The 20,543-nt window shown below is 42.7% G+C and overlaps 1 protein-coding gene across 1 annotated transcript in view; it reads right to left on the reverse strand.

Moving 5' to 3' along the window:
* Positions 1–9,322: 9,322 nt before the first annotated feature.
* The window catches only part of RCOR1 (REST corepressor 1), a 91,037-nt gene continuing 79,816 nt past the window's right edge, over positions 9,323–20,543 (reverse strand). The window contains exons 8-12 of the mRNA XM_071557479.1: positions 18,841–19,035; positions 17,810–17,887; positions 17,062–17,119; positions 16,288–16,517; positions 9,323–13,714 (exon numbers count right to left, since the gene is read on the reverse strand). Of these exons, the coding sequence (XP_071413580.1) occupies positions 13,673–13,714; positions 16,288–16,517; positions 17,062–17,119; positions 17,810–17,887; positions 18,841–19,035 (603 nt within the window). The 3' untranslated portion in view covers positions 9,323–13,672. The remainder of the gene's footprint in view (positions 13,715–16,287; positions 16,518–17,061; positions 17,120–17,809; positions 17,888–18,840; positions 19,036–20,543) is intronic.

Here is a 20,543-nt window from a genome sequence, read left to right on the forward strand (position 1 = left end):
ACTGGGCATCTTTCCAAGTGCTACGTTACAGTTCAAGAATAAATTACAGGTGTGACAGAGCTGATGTTCTGGAAGCGCAGAGATATGATAAAGGCTGTGGAAACAGTCACATCAAGTGGATATCATTATGAATAAATTCGTATTCCTCACCTGGTGGGAACTGCTGAAGTGTGTGGGAGAGGAAAGGGGAGAAAGGGATAATTAGGGCAAGCTCCCACAACTGCCTGTATTTATGGTTTGTTCTCCTCAGACACCACCTCCTGAAGAAAAGAGCACTGCTTGGTTTGGGAGGCTGGATGAGGCCCTTGAGGTAAATACCAACAGTGCTGGGCTTGGAAGAGCAATCCTTGCTCTGATATCAAATGCCAAACCTGATCCATGTGCACCATCTGCTCCCACTGCTGTCCTGCTAACCTGGGCAAATGGGGACCGATCTGCTTTGTGAGAGCCTCTGCCCTCAGCTGGGGGTGTTGAGCTGGTATCCAACAGCCAGAACCTACCATGGTACATCAGAATTCTGACAGCTGTAGGTTTAAAACCCATTCCTGGCTTTCTGGCCTTCAAAACCTACAATTCATCTCACTTGATCATTTCTCACTAGACATGTGGGTCCTTCATGCACCCCAGCACAGTTTGTGCCTCCCCCTCAAATTATATTCAACAAGACTTTTCTTATGATAAATCCTCCAAATAAATAATTAGTGATTCATAATTTATTGAAGCAGTTCCCAATCCTTTGGAATAGGTATTGCTTGGGCTGTCATCTGACAAGACTAATCACTTTTCAGAGCCACTGGGAACACCTTCCCCATCCTTGCCTCCTCAGAGCTTTGCTGACTGGCAAAGTACAGGCTGGAGGTGCCACCTGGCACTCCTGCATTGAACACAGGCTGTTGAGAAACTGTTTTCTGTAGACAGATAACTAAACTCAAAGTTTCACAGCTATAAAGAACACGGCACATCTGTCACTCAGGTCTGCTAATGATTAATTCCCTTTGCCACCTCATTTTCAGGACTTTGTCAAGAGCTGATTTCTATCCCTACCACACAGTCTGGCCTGGAGCAGCTGTCTCTCCACCCTCCTTGGCCAGAAACCATCTCCTGCAAAAATAAATCCTGTCAGTTCAGGGCTCTGAGCTCAGGGCTCCCTGCACCGGGGGCATAGCCTACACTCAGTCCTCCTTTCCATTCCCCAGGACTTGCACCACTTCCCTCCAGCCCCTCATGTCCCTGCCATCGCCCTTGTGCAGCCTCTGCCTCACCACTGGACAGACAACAGGTGGATATTTTGCCAGCAGATTCAGTATCTTTGAATGGTCAGTGTAATAAGACTTATGCCAAGTTTCCCACACAAAAGACCTCTTTAAAAGACACATCCACAAGGACACATCCATGCCCCTTCCTCCTGTACAGTCTACAGTTTCTCCCCCAGCTTCTAGTGTAAGAACTACTTAAGATAGCAACACACACACACACACACACTGCCCAGCTTCCAGCCACAAACACATGGCTTCCAAAGGCTTCTGCAAGCATTTATAAAACACTTCAGGACAGGACACACAGTCTTCACGTTCAATTTACTTAAATGACATGTTACTTTGTCTTCACATCTAAGACACCTGAACAGCTGAAGAGAAATCACAAAGCGAATCTCAAAGGAATAATTAGTATACAAAAAACAAACCAAGCCAAGCTAAAGCCACCCAGGCAAGTGGCCCTTGGGGTCTGCCTACAAAACAACTCATTTAGAACAAAAGTCACTCACTGAAGAAATTTGGACAGTGTTCTCCAAAGCCCAGCTATTCTAGGGGAACAACATGCTATAAAAGGCTGTCATGAAAAATGAAACCTGTGATGTGCAGCAAGACTCAGCAGGGAAAACAAACCAGACTTTTCATCCATTACTCAAGAATGGCCTTGGAGATGGGACCATGGCAGCAGTCCCAAGCCCAACTCCCCCACAGACTGTGATGGTGCTTCCACTGTTCCCAGTGTAGGTTCCATCGTGCTGATTTCTAGACGCCCACACTAGCCTGTGGGCTGGAGCACAGCCCAACAATCTTGTTGCTGTGTATATTATCAAGACATTCTTCTTGTGCTCTCCAACTTTACTCTGCTCTGACAGTGCCTGGTTAGGAGTTTCCAGAAAAAAATGCTAAAAATACCATCCTTGCCAAGGAGCAAGCCAACACCCAGGGCAATATCCTTCTAGCATTGCAGAACTTCAACCTTCAGAAAGCAAGTCCACACTGACATCTCTCTCCAGAAGCTTCTTGCATCCAGCCAAGAACCCATTCCTCCAGTCTGCTACAGGACCCCAGCCTCTGCAATGCTCCTTCAACAGGGACACATTCACAGCCACACACAGCTCAAGCAGCCCCTTCCCACCTTTCAGAGCCCCTTTGACTTTTCATAAGGCCTGTCTCGCACAAACCAAAAATAATGCTTTGCTATTAAGCAACATCCACCACAAACCTCTTGTACGATCCCTCATTTGAGCACACTTCCTAAAGTGACATTCTGGGGCCTCTGGTAGCCAAGGATCAAAAAGGTTAAGAAATGCATCTTCCTTAGGTACGTAATTGCTCACCCACAACTGTGAAACATTAACTAAGGGTTTTACCTTCCAAACCCCCACAGATTGGCAATCCAAGCCCTAACATAACCTTATTCTAGGACTGACAAATCCATAGGAAGGACACATCCTAACGCTTCCCATCTGCAGGCATTAGACTGACATTACTCTACCCTGAGCTCACAGGTGAGTTAACTTTGACTTAGGTTTCACAGAAATTAGCAGGAATTACAGTTTTGCTCCACCTCCATGAGCATGTTAACAATCCACAGCAGTTCTGTGAATCCCCCCAAGTGACCAGCAGTTGTTTGAAGTCTTTAGTAGGTTCTGAATTTTTAAACAAAGACATATTCTCCGGAGGGTTTACAGGCCATTAAGTAAACATTAAACTTTTTAGCAAAATGTAAAAACATTGAAAACCTTCTCAATTACTCAGCTTTCATTTATACAGCACTGTGACCTCTCCATCCCAAGAGGCTGTAGAAACAAGACTGAGCTACTAAATAAAAAAAATGCACATTTAGATGAAAAGCAGAGATAACTCCACTGCTTTTTGGAAATTTTTAAATGCAAGAACAGCAATAAAAATTATATGAACCCTCTTTGCTTCATTTTATAATTACTATTTCTTTTCATAAAACAGCAAAAGCAAAACATTGCAGAAGGACAGAAAACTGGACCACATTCACTGGCCTTCTGTTAACACAATTACTCACAAAATCCTTGAGATTAACCAGATTGATCCAGGGAATTACCATCTCCAGTGGACGCAGTAAAAAGCAAAGAGTTTCATGAATGCAAGATAATTCCCTCCTCCATGTCCTCAAAATGGGTTCACCAACCAAAAAGGAAGCAATTTGAGGTGCTGGATGCTCTCTATAGTCAATAACGGATTGCCTAAATCTTGCTGCTTCTCACAGCACATTGACATACTCCATCAGCAAGGCATGTCCTTCATTGTCAAGCTTCTGCTTGGCCCCAACACTAATGAGAGGCTGACAGGTAATCATTTAAAACTGCATTTGCTCTAACACTATGAAGTTATTTACTATCCACCTGGTCCAACTCTTACTGCAGACTATGTAAATGCACATAACAAGGCTTGGATCAGGCTCCTCACTACACCCCCTCATGGGGGGGACATGTGGTTTAAAGCACTAATACAAAAATATCTTGGGAAATCCAGCAGAAGTCAAGGAGTCGTAAGTAATTTTAATTTATATATATGTATATAAAAATCAAGTTTTCTCCTCTCATTGAAAGAGATTTTCTCTGCACCAGGAGCCAAGCTGGCAGAAAGGGACCCAGTGTATTTCTCATTATGGAGGCTGTAGGCAGTGCACATCTGGGGGCAGTGAAGATGCAAGTCAGTTCATTGTTATTTGTTATGGATCTTTTCCTTGACACTGAATTCTGAAGCACAAATCTGGAGCCCTGGGCAGATCCAGTACTCACTGCTAACAATGTACTAAAATAAAACCAGGAGGAGGAGAAGTTATCCATCCATGCCTTGGGCTAAAGGCATTGTTCATAACAAATTGCTTGACTAGTTTATCTTCCTTGTGTGCATGGCACAATTCTCTTAAATTATTTTTCTGCTGCTAAATCCCACTGTGGTTCTGGGTCACTCACTGAAAGTCAAAGCAAGAGGCTGCTTGTGATGGAGCTCAGGCATTGTTTGCTTCCCAAGCAAGGCACAGCACTGAACCCACAGCCTCCACTGATTAATTGCAGAAACTCAAATCTTTATACAATTACTTTTAAAGGATAATTTGTTTAAGCTTAAAAGTTATCTTCTCAGAATATTTGTACCAGTGAAACTTGACTATACAAGGGGCAGAAGCAGTCATGCAGCACAGGGGAATTAGCTGAAAAGAGAACATCCAATTGACTGCTTTTGGGTTTGGTTTATTAATCGTTGTTTTTAATTTATTTTTTCAGGAGAGAACATTAACAGCACAACATGTTGATGAGAGACACAAAGCTACTGTTGGCATCAGAAAACCTGTCCCTAAAGTTGTTCTGGACAGGCTAAAAATGGTAGAAAATATACAAGTATAACATTTTCAACATTAGTGACACTTCTTCACAGGATGGCATCTCTTACCTGAGCTGTCTCTTGAAGACAAGTGGGGCACAGGGCCCAAAGGAACGGAATTTGGTGCAGTGAGGTGCTCCATACAACACAGATACATTTCTAGAGTCCTTAAAAGGTACCAAGACACAGGTGAGCTAGTTCTGTAATCAGAGGCATATTTCAACAAAAAATGAAAATTTAGGATCTTGAGGAGGACATATGTGTTTAATCCTCCTTCATGAGGAAAGAGCACAGGACAGGAGAAAGGACCCTTCCTACAGGGAAGCAGGATGAGTGATTCAGATACCAGTGATGGAGACAAGCCTGTAGGACATGCCATGCTGCAGTTTGGAGAAACTCAACATCCAGTAGCTACTGAAATGAAAATAAACAAGAATCCTTCAAGCCAGTCTTTCCCAAAGGGAACCCAATTCTTCTTACATGAGGAAGAAGAAAACATTAGCTAACACAAAATCCCCAAAGCAACACAGCAGCAATCTCTGGGAATCTGCTAGTGCTCCCATGAACACCCTTCTTGAGCCTCCCTTTGTCAGTAGTGAGGTTCTGGGTCTGGCATGTGGAGAATGAGCAGCTACTGCATCCCAGTGGCAACTGTCCTGGCTGCTGTGGGCTTGGTCCAAGGCAGGCAAGGCAACTGGAGTGAGCCAAGGGTTCTTCACATCAGCTCCTATTCCCAGGCAAAATCCAGGCGAGTGCCACAATACAACCTTTACTTACCCAGGGGCTCATCTCTTAGTCTTCCCCTATCCCAAAGCCATTTATCCCACCCCGCAGACAGCACACAGAGCATAGCCATGGACATGACAACTGCAGGGAGCCCCCCATGCCCTGCTCTCACCCACACCGCTGTCAGCCAGCAGCTTCATCCTGGTGCAAGCCTGGAGTCCAAATCCACAGCCAGCACACTCCTACGCAGTCACAGCATCTCTCCTCACCTTCCACAGCAGAGCTGCTCAGCCTCTGCAACCACTGCCCAGCTGCAGGCAGCCAAGAGCCTGGACAGGGGATGACTCCAAATACAGTCAGAGGTAGGTATGTCTCCTGGAACACTCTTCCACCAGAAGCCAAAATCCTGCCAAGAGGACAAATCCCTGGGATTCAATGCAACTGCTCTCCTGGAAAAGCAGCTGGAAGAAAGGGTGGACCTAACCGGCAAACCAGAGCTTGCTCAACACTCTTCTGTATCAGGAAGCAGGGAACTGGGAAGAATCTTCTGTAGAACCAAGTTCGGTTCAGTAACCACAGCAACTCCTTCACACATTTTCAGAGTTTAGGATTAATGGAGATGTTCGTCCCCAAACTTGGAAGCATCACCTTACTAAGGTTCTGGACAGCCTAGTTTGACTCCCATCAGCACTGCCTTTATCATAACATGTGACATCCAGGTGTCATTTACAGAGAACAGGCAAAACCCTCAGACCCCCTTCCACCTGCCCAAGCAAGGCAGGAAGGAACAGGTGCCTTCTTCTCATCTCCGTATCTGCTCGGGCAGACTGGTCTTCCAGAGGATGACCCAGGACAGTACAAAATACCCCACAGGAAGTTTCCAAAGCATTGGTATGAGGCATCAATATGTCTTTGTGCAGCTACAAGTACAATACCCAGTGCTGCAGTGAGGGGTCTAAGTCCTTGCCCCCTCCTGAGGTAAAGCCCAGGCAGCCATAGAACCAGTTAATGCTTGATGTTCAGCTTCCACAACCGAGACAGAGCCCTAGGCTCTATCTTAATCTATAATAAGGAAAGGAAAAAGCACTTCCACCATGTAATACATTAGATCAGTTTTCAACATCTAATTTAGGATTAAATTAATTATACCCTAGAAAAGCTTATTTCTCTCTAAGGGATTCTGGACAGCGAGCTCAGGCAGTGAGCTTATCCACTGATGAATCCTGCACCTTGTGATAGACTAGTTAGGTACACGTCTCTCTCCAGCAAACCCACTGCACCCATTCTTCTATTTCATTAATTCATCTAATTCTCTTTTCCATCATGGCTTATTCTAAACCTTGAATACACAAGGCATCATCAAGAAGTCTGCAGCTGCCTACATTTCCTATTCATCTTTTTCTTTTAGAAATCAGTTCAGTTTTGTCACACAGTCTCATCTTCTATTTCAAAAGCTTATTCAGGTCTTGCTAAGCCAAACAGTCGCATAAGCTGGGGTGTCAGATTAATTATGTCTGTTCCTGCAAAGTGTGCAGGTAGGGAAAAGCACCTTCCAGTTCACACATGCATGTTTTATTTCCATGGTTCCACACGTCTTCTCCTGTTGCAAACTACCTTCATGAAAACTGAGCACATGTCCAGAATCAGAACAAACACCTCATCTCTCACTCAAACCTTGTCCCCAGCAGGATACAAGCAGAAGTCAGCACGATGTGTCAGTTCTCTTATTTCCACTTCCCAGCTTCCCCAGTGTAAATTTCTTGGCTGGTCAGTGTTTTCCCCCATCTCAGAAATCCCTGCCCTCTGCTGCCCTTATCAGGGTAGGCCTACAGTCTTCCTCCATGCAAACTTCTCCCCTTTTAGTAGGGAAAACTTCCAGGTGATTTCTTCAACTTTTATCTAAATTCAGACCTCTTGTATGCTACTGTTATCAAGAATTCCCTTTTCGATGACTTCAGAAACTAGTTCCCTTAATATTTTACAGTGATTTTCTCCTTAGTCCTTCTGCAGCAAAAGAAAACAATTTCTCTACCACTGTCAGCAGGAGTGTTTTGGTTTTGCTTTCGTTTGGTTCTGGGTTTTTTTACAAACACAATTTGTTGACAGGGTAAAAGCAAGACTAGAAATTACATTTGCTCTTATTACCTTGAAGACCATATGGGTGGATAAGCCAGAGCATGGTTTAGAGGAGAAGGATATAATGGGTTTCATACCTGTTTTCTTTCTCAAACATCACACCGCATCTTTCACACTTTAAGATGGTTTATGAAATGAAAACCAAGCTTATACTGTTATTTCATAAAGCTGATACTTGGGGATTTGATTAGGATCTCAGCACAAAAACAGCACCAATACTGAACTCTTCCTTTCAGCCTGAACTCCAGCTCACACTGCATCCTGCAAGGCAGTTCCTTCCCTAAGGGAGAAGTATTCTGTGCTGCCTTGTTGCTCATACTCCATACATGCTTTGGAAACTAAGGTTTCCCCATATACACATATCCATTCTTAGTTAAGGTCCAAAGCTAAGGCTGTCCAAAAACCAGAAGTTGCTGGAGTGCTGATGCCTTATGATTTCAATACTGGAAATTATCAGATTCCAATTTGTTTATGTAGGACAGATTACCAGGAACAGTGTGTACAGCTTAATTCACCACTATATTCCCATTTACAAATACATACTAGGTAGAAACACAGCACCTGTTTTCAAACCCAGTCGTATTACCACTTTTTACCTTTGCTTCTGGACTCCTCAGGAGACTCCTAGGGTATGTGTTTGGGCAGAGGAAATCCCCATTTCCTCAGCTCTTTATGTTCTCTGAGCGAAAGGAGAGGAAGTTCCTTCTTTTTTAATTGTTTCTCTTTGTTTTACTTTGGGGTTGGGGGGGGCACCTGAGTAAGAAGAGCTGGTTTGTATTGAAAGTTGAAGGGTTGAAGGAGCTTCATGTCAAACAACTCCCCGATTGCTACAACACAATATTGGTACCATATCCTCTACCAGGAGGAAAATTACAAGGATGCTTTCCAGAAAGGAAACACTCTCAGCTCTTAAAAATGCTTTCTGTTCTTCCAAAACCCCAAGCCCATCTCCCTCCCCACCCCCTTGCTTTACAGTATAGAAAGGCATGACTAATTCTTGCCCTCCATCCACTGCAGCATTGGAAGTCACCACAGTATCCTGCTGTACTAGTTCTGTTGCAGAGAACTTCTTGTCACCTGTCCTGCACTAACACCCAGGCCCACAGGGCACTGTTGGTACCTGCCTGTTGAGTGTAACAAGACAATATAGAGCAGTTTCCTCCAAACTGCCCCATGAAGTCTTGTCTGTGCTTCTGCATTTAGTGCTTAGTAGTATCCAGCATATGATGAGAACACATGACCTTCCTGAAATCTCAAAGTGCAAAATGTCCCACCCTTTGGAGCATCTTCAATAGCAACATTTATGCACTGCCAAGCTTTGAGGGCAAGGGTTGCCTTTTTCTATGTATTTTAAATGCATTTCTTTCATTGTAGGACAAAGATGAAAAATCTTGCTAAGTTGTACAGCCAAGTGCTCTTTGCATGCAGCAGAGGAAGCAGTTTATTCTCCAGGTTTCCTTCTATTACAGATGACGCTGTCTACTACGTTCAGTCCATATCCTATGAGCCAGGCTCCAGCTCTATCCCTTCAAAACCAGCTGTCACTCCAGTCCCACTGCCTCCCAAACACGAGAGCAGCTGCCTGGAAGGTGGCCAAGGAGAGGAACGTGCCACCCTGCCAGAAAGGGAGCAGCCGTCTCTGCAGGGCCAGCTGGCAGCGCCGTACGAAGGGCTGCTGGAGCTCCCCAAGAGCCCAGGACTCCGGCCCTCCCTCCAGGGAACCCACACTCCAGTAACACCTCCACAGACACTGCAACACAGGAAGGGGCCAACCCTGGTTGTGTCTCCAGATCGAAATTTGAACGGTAGGGGCATCAATTACACATCAGAACCACACTTCACGTCAATAACATTTTACTACACATTTTATTACATCAATGGCTTGAAAAAATTTTATTTGATGTCAGCAAACATTGGAAATCATAGAAAAATGAATTATGTAGAATTTCACAAAGGAATTTACCCCACTATAATTCCTCATACAGTAAAATAATCCAAAACCAAATGTTACTTTTCAGTGGCTAAGCAATTTTATAATGCTATGAACATTCATCACAGTAAGTGTGCTGAATAATAGAAAACAGGCAAAAAAGACATTTAAAATATTACTTACAACAGCATTATTACAACATACTTTCTTTAAAATCCCAACGAGTATTTCATCACTTCAAAAGCTATACAGCATTTCCATTATATTTGCAAACTTAACCTTATACATCTTTTAAAATCTTGAAAAAACTTCTTTTAAGCAATCTATAAGCAGTTAACAAAATTGATAAAATCTACATAATGGAATACTATACACTCCAGTATAAATTTTATTTTAGGAGAATATGAATGTAAACACTCATTATTATACAACATGCATAGACTATACTGACCTTCCATCTTCTGAACTGTAACTTTCACTGCAATTGTGCTTTACTATCAACAGGAAAAGCTGCATTAATCCAGGGAGTGGCAGAAAGTATTTGCTTTAGGGGCATTGCACAAGATCACTAGATTTTCACTTGCTGAAGACAAGCTGGAGCTAATAAAATAATTTTTCTCTTTTTTCTTTTTTTTGTAGAGAGTAAGTATCAGGCCACTCATGGCTGAATGGGCTGTGCACAACTATACCAATTGGAAAAACATGTATTATAAAAAAAAAAATCTCCTACGGTATTTTTGCATTTCATTGACTTGGAGATTTTTGTTCACAAATCCAATGATCAAGTTAGTGTAATGCACTGTTTGGCTCATATTTGGTGTGCAAGAATACCAACAGCATATTAGCAATTTCATAGGATAAAAACTGAACTTTAAAGTGACAATGAGCATAATTCAATACATAATGTTTCTGATGTGTTTGTACAGGAAATAAAAATGTTTGCCAGGACATTGCTTTCAGAGAGTAAGAGTTTCACTCATTTTAACTATTAAAAAAGTGTTCTAGTGGATATTTATGGGGTCTTTCTGGTTGCAAACTTGCAAAAATATATTAAGAAATCATTATCCCCAGTGGTATTAGATGTATGGAGACACAACCCTTGTGGCTGCATTACCAGTTATGGCTACTATGGTCTTAAGCATCTGATTGTACATTGTTGCTATACTGTTAAGCACAACTGAGGCGTGTATTTTTTTCCCTTGGTTATAAGATTATATTACAAAAATTGATCACTGTTTCAAACCAGTTAAACACGAATATTCAAGTAACAAGGTTATTTTAATGGATACGTGAAAAAAGAAGTTACCTAGCACTTTACACAACTACATAAAAATTAAATAGAACAAATGAAATTTGTTTATGCATATGCAATACACTTTCATATCTTTAAGATTTCTAAAACTAAAACTTAAACTATCATTTTCTTTAACGATACCATATTTTGCACAATAACTTATACTTAGGAGAAATAATTTCCCATTTTCCACAAAATATATATAATTATGACATTCACATTGATAGTTTAAGAAACAAAATTTAAGTGAATATTCTATGTTATGCAGTTATCTTTGTGGACCCTTCTAGTCAGAATGCAACCAGTTGATGTTTCTAATGCTTGACCCATTTAGAAAAAGAAAAAGAGGGTCTTCACCTAAACAAGATGAAACCATTTCAAAAGATAAAATGATTTTATCGCATTTAAAAACATAGTTCAAGAGAATGTAAAAAACTAAACGTTTAAAATACAGTGCTACTATATTGCATTTATCAACTACAATAAGATAGCAGTCAACTGAAAAGTAATGAAACAACTTTTTTCTTCCTAATATCACGAATTATACATGTTTCCCCCTACCCCTTGGGGATGAAGCCAAAACACAACTTTTCTGATCATAAGATGGACAGATTTGAGGGCAAAAACTGATGGAAAGTCCTCACAGGTAACTAACTCTCCAGCAGAAGCCTCTCCTGAGGAGTTCCTCCAGCTGGGACACAGGCTCCCACAACGCCCCCACACTGGCGAGGACCTGCCTCCATGCATTGGTACCAGCAGGAGGTTTAATACTAGAGTGTTTCTAATGAGCAGCATTGCTTTACACAACTGTCAACTGGATTCACAGTGCTATTTGCCCGGCTTTTATTCCTAATTCACACACTGGCTAATAACTAGTGTCCTTTCCCACAGGAGGCTCCCAGCTCCAACTGGCACAGGTCTGAAGGAACATCTGAACCACCATCAGAGCTGCCAGTTCACAACAACAGCTGTAGAGACACAAACACCAATACAGAGGATTCCACCCTCCCATCACCTTGCAGAATCTCTCTGGAGCTACTAGAATGGAACTGCTCAGAAACAGCTGCCAAGTTTCTGAAACAGGCCCTTTTTGGGCCCCACGTTCCAGCTTGCCCTAGGAAATCCCTACCTGCTCTGTGCCTGTGTGTCATTGCTCAGTTTCTGATGTTGAATTACTTTCCTCACACAAGGGCCAAGGGCAAGGCCTTTCCCTGGGCTGTGTCCACCCTGCAGGAGGTGCACACAGCTTGACTCAATTACCCAGCTGACATTAGCCTGCCTGGCTTGGGTACAGAGAAAGCAGAGCCACTACGGCACACAACACGGCACAGCCCAGCAGCTAAACATCAGCACCAGGTTCAGGGCTCAACTCCAAGCTGCAGCACCTCAGCTGCAGGACAGGCCATGGACTAGCTCATTTCAGGTTGCATTGGGAAAGGCTGGTGCTGTACATCACTGTGTGCCACCTTGGCTTGAACCCTCTGGAGAGGAAGAGAGGCAAAGAAGATCCTTTTTTCCCACCTGCAAAGACACCTAGTGGTTTCTTCCAACATCATTAAATTAACCATTTTTAAATGCTTTGTGACTAGTGTTATTTTGCAGCTTTCCACTGGACAAGAAGTAATGCTGCTTTCTAGCTTCTCTGAACACTGTCTGCTCGGCAGTCAGCAACTACACCTTGTTCAAGGTGCAAAGTCCTCACACGGGACTTCCAAGAACAGCTCCAGTTCAAGCCAGGTAGACAGGCCACAGCACAGGTCATCCGAGCAGAGGGCTGAGATTTGAAAGCTGCATGCACCAAGTATTTGGAAAAGCACCTCTTAGATTTTAAATTGCATATTTTGGTTCAGAACATGAAAGCGATGTGTGCTTCAGAAGGGTTAAAATGGCCAATGAAAATTAACCCAGTTCTTCTCCATTAAACTTCCAAGAGACCAAAAACTCTTGAAGGTTGAATTTTGTGTTCCAACCCTCGTCCAAACTTCCAGTGGGAGAAGCAGATTGATGTCTTTGGCAAACAGCGCTCTGAAGAGAAATGAGACACTGGGACAGAAAGTGACCTATGGTAGCCAAATGTAAAAAGGCACATATTCCCCACAAGAGAGGCACCAGAGAAAGTTGTTTTGACTTAATCCCACAGAGGATCAGGAAAAAGAAAGTTGTGTAGCACTCATTTAACAAGTTACAATGCAAATGCTGAATGCCAGGGGTTAAATAGCGTATCAAACAGTTTCAGGTTACGTATTCCCTTTTGCACTAAATAAAAGCAATTAAAATATACAGGAATAAAATGCTCAATTAGGGAGCTTTCTATGAAGCAAGAACACACAAATACAGTGGAAGGAATTGCACAAACCAGACGTGCAATGAGTTACATCTACAACCTTGGACTGACCAAACCTTAGAAATAACATTTCCTATCACTCTGCATTATTCAAGATTGCTTGTTAATATGTTCTGTCATGGTAGAACAAACCTGACACCGCTGGCATGTGCACAGGCCTCTCCTTTATAGAAAGCTCACTAATAATAGTGTCATCGTAAGAATACACAGGAAGCGGAGACCACAAGGCCATGCAGCAATACATACTTATACCCTATGGACCAAGTATTTTAAGAACTCCTAACGTGTACAGTTAGTTACTGTGGGGCTGCTAAGGAGCTCCTTGTTTGCAGGTCGGTCAAAATTTATAGACAGGTGTTACTGGTTCTAGAAGTCCCCATGCTTAAGCATGATGTTGATGAAATGGAGAGCTGAGCTACCTGGGTGCTTTTGAAAGAAAGTGGAGGCAGTATGGAGGAATGAGGGGAGATTAAGGCAGATGTAGCACAGGACTGGAAGCGTTTGCCTTTTTTTTGGTAATAGCTGCTTGTCCACAGATATGATGCAGATGGCTGTCTGAGGTTTGCTAATACCTGATATCCTGGATAACACAGTAGTCAACACAAATTGTTCTAGGCTACAGCACCTTCTCACGAAGCAGATGCATATCTGACATCAAGAACAGAAGTAGCCTGGAGGAAAGGGGGAGAAAAAGGAGACAGTTTAAAATGAGTACATACAAGCTTTCTTGCATCTCCAAACTTCACCCCAGATCCATGGTACTGAAAGCAACAAAATGGACAAACCTGGCACACAGGAAGAATCGCAGCAACTTTCCCTATTCTAAGGCACACTGGGATTTTTTTATTGGCAATGTAAACATACAGGAATTAAGACTGGAGTTGAGGCTGTTTTATAACCAGCAGTCTCACCTCTCCCTTCGAAAAAGGGAACTGTGGCCACTTGCTATGGAAAAGCCCAGAGCCCTCAGAGGGCTGACGAAGCTTTCACTAGGCTGGTGGCCAGACAGCAAGGTGTGCCAGAGGACAGAGCAGCTGGGGGCTTCAGCATTAGGCCAGCAAAATCTTCTCCTGGCTACTGCAGAGTCCACCTAACTTGACCAGACACCACCTGTGCAAGTGCCCCTAAGAGCAGGCATCAGGCACATCGTACTGTGCAGGTCAGGAGGGACCAGGAAACCAGCTCCTAGCCCATACAGACCACTTATGTGATAATCCCAGTGCCATTCCACTTTGCCCCCACAACTGCTCAGAGAGGCTTGTCAGCACTGTGCTAATGTTACCTCTGAAGGGAGGAGCACCACATTCACAGCCAGCCTGAGAGGCCAGGTTTGATGTGCTCAGAGAGCATAGTGGCCACTAGATTTCCACTGTGGGACAGCTTTTTGTCCCTTCCATATGCCCTTCCACTAAAAGCTGTGGGCTTGCTAGTTAAAATCCCCTCCATGCTGCCAGCACCCTCCTGCTCCCAGCAGTGACACATCAGTTCTCCTGATGTGGGCTTCAACAAGACCCACAAGCCACATGGTGCAAGGCATATGCAGTCTGTCACAGCTGGCAGCTCACTGCCACTCTGCCTGGCTCCTGTCTGTGTCAGCCTCGTGCAGGCAGGCTCTGCCCTCATCCCCACTGTACTGCAGGGCACTGAAGCACCTGACTCTCACAACAGCTGCCATTTCTCCAAGCTTTGCAACCATTTCCACCAGACTATTGTTTTGGTCCAGGTTCCCACCACTCAGCAGTTGGTCTGTTCCAGACTGGGCACTTTCCATCACTAGTTTGGGGATCACAACTGCTGCTCTGGCAGCAATTTTACCAGACCTTGCTGTCATGCGTCTACTCTCCTTGCTCCTTCTCTGCTAACTCATTTGGGATCCTCTTTGTTCCAGTACCCACACACTTGGCCACATCAGCTCACTTTTTTTTTTTGCAGTCATTTTTTCCTATGTGAGTGAGACTCCTCTGTTTGGCCTCAGCTTTCAGGAGTGTACTTGAAGCTAGCAAAAATCTCAGAGGGCTCAGAGAATAAAAGCTCTGCACAGCCAACAGATAAACTCTACTGGTCATGGGAAAAGGCAGTGACATGAGCCACCTATCTTTCAAATTGGTGGCTACATACTACTACCATTGCTTCTTTGCTCTACCTCTCAGTTCTGGAAGAATGGGACAATTTCACCCACACCCTTGTGAGAAGGCAAGTTTTCTGATTTTCATTTTAGTTTATCTGTCATACCTTTGGATCTAGTTCCTAAATATAAGCACTTTTGTATTACATGTTATTAGGATTTGTCAAGCAGTGGAGTTCTGCTGTTTGAATGTCTGAAGGACAAAGTACAAGTGACCTAACACTAATCAGACCAACAAAAATATGCAATACACTGGGAAGTCTTTAGTCCATGCAAGACAAAAATTTGCCTTAGGCTGTTGACGGTGCTTGCATTTAGAAGACACAGCTTTTGTACCAAGTTGTCTTAAAAATTAGGCCAAAGGAAGTCCTTGATCAGACATTTTTCACACACAAACCTCTACTGAGGTTTTCTTTTGCAAGACTGTGTTAGTACTACATTTAGTAACTCACTTTCATATTTAAAGACTCTACAGTCTCTTAGTTAACTTTAAACATACATGGCCTTTGGAAAAGTGTTAAGTCCATGAAGCTCCATCCAGGAGAGGCTGTTTCTGGAACGTCTGACTTCACAGAAACTGCTGTAAAAATCTGGGAAGCTTTGCCTTTAGGTAATTCCAGAGTGAACAGTTTCACACACTCATCTTGTTTATAGCTTTTTTCTCTTCCCTCGAGTGAAGCCACTCCATCATCAAAAATAAGAGAGCAAGTTTTGGCTCAGAAGCCTGTACAATCCCACAAACCTAGAACAGCTGGGAGAATTGAGTGTAGGAAAACCATCCAAGTGAGATAAAGATGAATGGGGTTTCAGCAGCAAGAGGCATTAAAACACCCATGTTCTGATGAGATACAGATACTGTCAGAGGGCTGCAAACCAACCGTTCCTTTTCTACATTCATACAGGTCTGGAATTCCCAATTCCCAAAATCAGTACTGGAATCTGTATATCTGGTGGTAGTGATATATGCTCAGATTGAAGATTGTCAAAAATGGCCCTCACAAAGAATGTGTGTATAGGGGTGTGTGTTTGTGTGTGTGTGTGTCTATATATGTATATATATACATCTATCTGAACTGAGCTCAGATTGGGAATTTTACATGACTTTTAAACTGCATTTACCTCATCTTCCTCTTCGGACATCTTAGTGGAATTCTCAGGGGATTTTACAGGCTTCTGGCTATTGGTTCCATTTGTCTCCTCTTTGCCGTGCTCTGCCTCCCACTCCTGTAGAACTTCATCTATGTTGAAGCGACGTCGATAATTTACAAAAAAGTTTTTCACTTGCACCACAGATTTGTTTCCAATTACGTCAGAGATTGCCTGAAAGTCTCGGCCGTATTTTCTGATTGCTAAAAACAACAAAAAGAAAAACAAAAGTGAAGTGTTATTTCCACTAAGACCACAAATCAGGCTCAAGTCACAGCATAAGGATCCAAAGCTTAACTTCTGTCAAGGTTTCAAGCCTTTTTGAGATTAACTCAGGGAAAGAAAATGTCTAAATGGGTTAAGAGACACAGCTAAGACTAACCCTGGAGAAGAAAAGAAAATAAAGGTGTAGTAAAAGATGGGCAGAGTCAAATCTACAAGACCTGTGTAACTCTGCCTGTACTACTTGAGAAGTCACACAGAAAAAGAGCACAGCAGTGACTCCAGCGGAGTTTCACTGTCTGAAAGCTTGGACAAGCAGACATTATTTGCAAACATTCATATGATGCTATTTATACTTCCCAGGGAGGAGAAGGGGGAATATTGTTTCCTTGTTCAAATACACTTTTTGGGCATTAGTACACAACAATGTCAAAGTCCTTCATTAGCCACCAAAAGGAAACAGCCCTGAAATGCAGACTTTTGACTATCAACAACTGAAGTATAAATAAACTTTTAATGTCATACCTTGCACAGCAAGAAGCTGCTCATCTGTGGTCCAACGTGCATTGAATTTCTGGACAACCTAGACAGCAAAAACCAAATATTAAGTAACTTCATTTATATACTTTCAATGGTATCTGAGCTCATAAAAACCTCTCAAAAGCGCAGCAAAGAATTGTTAGTCAAAGTATATCATTCCTTTAGTAGCAATGACGTTTTCAGCATAAGAACTGCATATGGCATTCACTCAGTTAACTGTGACATACACTGTGCCTGCAAGTCATTGTAACACAAGATAGGTCTGAGCAGATAACTAAGAGCCACATTCTTCCAAAGCACCTACTTGTTTTTATCACAGACACCTTCTGTAATCTTGACCAAATTATTTCCACCATGAGATACCAGCATGGGAAGGAAAACAGCAAAAGCGCCAGGAGAGATGGGCCATTCACATCCTTCTTCCACATTTCTCAGCATTTAGAGCAAAGCAACTACTTCTCTCATACAGATATAACATTGACAAAATATGATCTATCTGGGTTACCTGTACTTCTGTCAGAAACAACTTTCACAAGTTTCAACTTAAACACTGCTCTTACTTTCTTTTCATCTCCCATTTCCATTATACATCAGTGATTATGGTAATGGACTGGAGTTACATTGACAACCAGTAGGACACTGGTCCTAGTTTAGTGGAAATCAATAGCCCTGGCATGTAAACATAGATTAGCACTTATCTTCACAATAAACAAGGGTCAGAAAATTACCTTACCTCTGGAAGTCTGTATTGTTCTATACCACCTTCAAGTTTTTCTTTGAGCGCGCTGTTTGTCTGTTTAATATTCTGAATCTGAAACGAAAGTTTCATTCCTGTAACAAGGTTTAAAACATGGTTTTGGACACACCTCTTTCAAGCAGCCTCGGCAGGAACACCACAAAACTCAGCCTTCCAGCTTTTCTCACAGCCTCCCTTTTCCAAAAAGGAAGCTTGATATATTGGAACGCAGGAGCAGCTGGCGAATTTGGAGATCCCATTTAATTTATTCTCTGTTGTCTGTGAGTTATTCAGAACAAGAACTGCCCCAACTTTGAGGTGTGCATAAAGCCCAGCATAAGAAGAAAGACCCTGCTTGCAGCAAGTAATGAATCAAAGACTGCTAGAGAGCTCTACTTCTCCCAGAGTGCCAAAAAAAAGGCTTCAGGCCAAAATACCAATTCTATTAAGTTTAATAAAGAGCTTGAGACAGATCTCTGCTTTAGAAAGTGTGAAAATGCTCAGATCTAGGCAACAGACTCATGTAGTAAACCTGTCTTTAATCACAGATATTTGAAAAACACTTGTTTAAAAGGCAGATCCATGAGGGAAGGAAAAGGTACATAGGAAGATTTGTATGATGCCTGTCTAAGAAAGACTAAATCAAACATATCTGCCTCTTCTAGAAGTACCATATGAAAAGGAAGAGGAAACCAGCTGCTGCAGATGGAAACAGGATACTGCTGAAACCAATGGCACCTAAGGAAAGTTCACAGTTAAAACCAAAGGAACTCTGAACTGCAAGAAACAGCAAAATGTTCCTTCATTATGAACTTTTCCTTGTTTCACCTGAGGTATAAAATAAGCTTCCCCATAGAACTAAAACATAAGAGGTGTAAAACCCAGGGCTGCAATAGTTCAAGACTAGCAGCTTGTCAACTAAGCCACATAACAGTGCACATTATCACTGCCAAGCTACCAATTCCTGCCAACACTGCAGACTGCAACAGGCTCTCCACCAAAACCAGCCCATCCTATCCCATCCATACCTGTCGTTTGATTGAGACTAACTCCATGTCCAGTTGTCTGAGTACAGTGGTAGCAGCTGTTGCATTGGCAGAAACAGCCTCCACATCTTCCTGGGAAAGGAACATTCCTTTGGGAGGTTTCCTCTTTGCTCTGTTTTTGGCCTGTGTACTGTGCTTCTCCTTCTTCACCTGAGGGACAGTTTCAGCAGGCGGCACCTGGCAAACAGCAATCATTTTACAAAAAAGGATGATCTTGACAGGTCCCTTCTAGCTCAAACCATCTTGTGATTCTATTGAATTTTAGCCATCAAAAACTGGAGAACAAAGCTAGTTTGCAGAGAGGAAGACATTTTTTGCTTTAAGTGGCATGTCATACAGTCTTGTACAAATCTCTCATTTCTTCCAGGGAGCTTTCAGTGTTTACCGAGATACTGCCCATTCTCATTTTGGGAGACAGATGGCCAATTCTGCAGCAGTTATATGCTCTGGTTATTTTGAAACCTCCCTTCCTGCTTTCAACACCAGGCTTGAGCTCACCAATTTAATTGAAGACCAGAAGGAAACAAAACGGAGTTTGTAGACAGGGCAAGAACACAACTAGAACAGTTTACTGAGACTTGGAATAAACCAAACTTATTTAAAGGCAAGGGATGAAGGAGAGATGACTACAGAGGAATTTTCTCAGATTGTTACAACATTTCTTGGAAGTCAAGTTTTCCTGCATAGCACTTGTATACCAACTATTCCATTAAACTGATGCAGTGTTGTCTAAAATAAAATTTTAGTCTCTTTTGGAAAAAAAACAAGTATTTCACAGACCACTTATTTTTACCCTGAGATTTAAAGCAAAGAATTTAGCAGACACCTCTAACAGGTGGATTAGTCGGGACACTATACTACAGATCTGTCAGGAGCACATCTGATTCTAAAAACCAAAACCATTTCTTCCAGAAGTTATTTTCAGCAAGCAACTCATACTCAAGATTTATTACCCACTGACTGGGGCCTGGCCAAGAACACAGAACAGAAGAATAGTGGCAAGGAGAGAAAAAGCAGAAAGGGGAGGCTGTACATCTGAATCCTCTACTTGATCACTGCCAGCTTTAAGTACATTGGTTTCTCTTAGTGCTATTGTTTCCCTCCTAATTTGCAGCTACATGCAGTTTCTACACAGTTTGTGACATTTGCCCATTAGTGAGCATTAAATGCCTGCACTTGCAATCACACAAGGGTGAGCACAAAATACCAGGTAAGCATGAGGTTCTGATTACCAAAGATCAGAGGACTCCAGCACAGCTGCTGGCAGACAAAAGCTTGCACCCTCTTCATGGGCAAAATGGCCAGAGCCACATAACACCATTAAGGTGGACAACTGCCTGTTCTCAGCCTTTTTCTTCAGCCCATTAGTGCAAAGTATTCCAAGATATATGATGCCTAAGGCAAGCCCAGAAGCAAGAGGTAACTACTGCCATTGCGGGATGGATACCCCTATTTTGTGTTGCAGAAGGGAGTGGTGAGCAGGAGAAACCAAACTGGTTTATCTATGGACAAGTGAGGTAAGCTCTGCACTCTGCTTCAGAAGTGAGCCCTTTAATAACTGAGCCAAGTAAATTATTCAGCATGGATCGGAATTTTAGGTCTTCTACTATTTCATTTACATACACAACTTCCCAGGACCATGCAACAATACCTCACTACAGGTTCAGACTCTAAGTTGACCAACA

The sequence above is a fragment of the Pithys albifrons genome, chromosome 6, assembly GCF_047495875.1.
Source record: "Pithys albifrons albifrons isolate INPA30051 chromosome 6, PitAlb_v1, whole genome shotgun sequence".
Classification (NCBI taxonomy): Eukaryota; Metazoa; Chordata; class Aves; order Passeriformes; family Thamnophilidae; genus Pithys; species Pithys albifrons.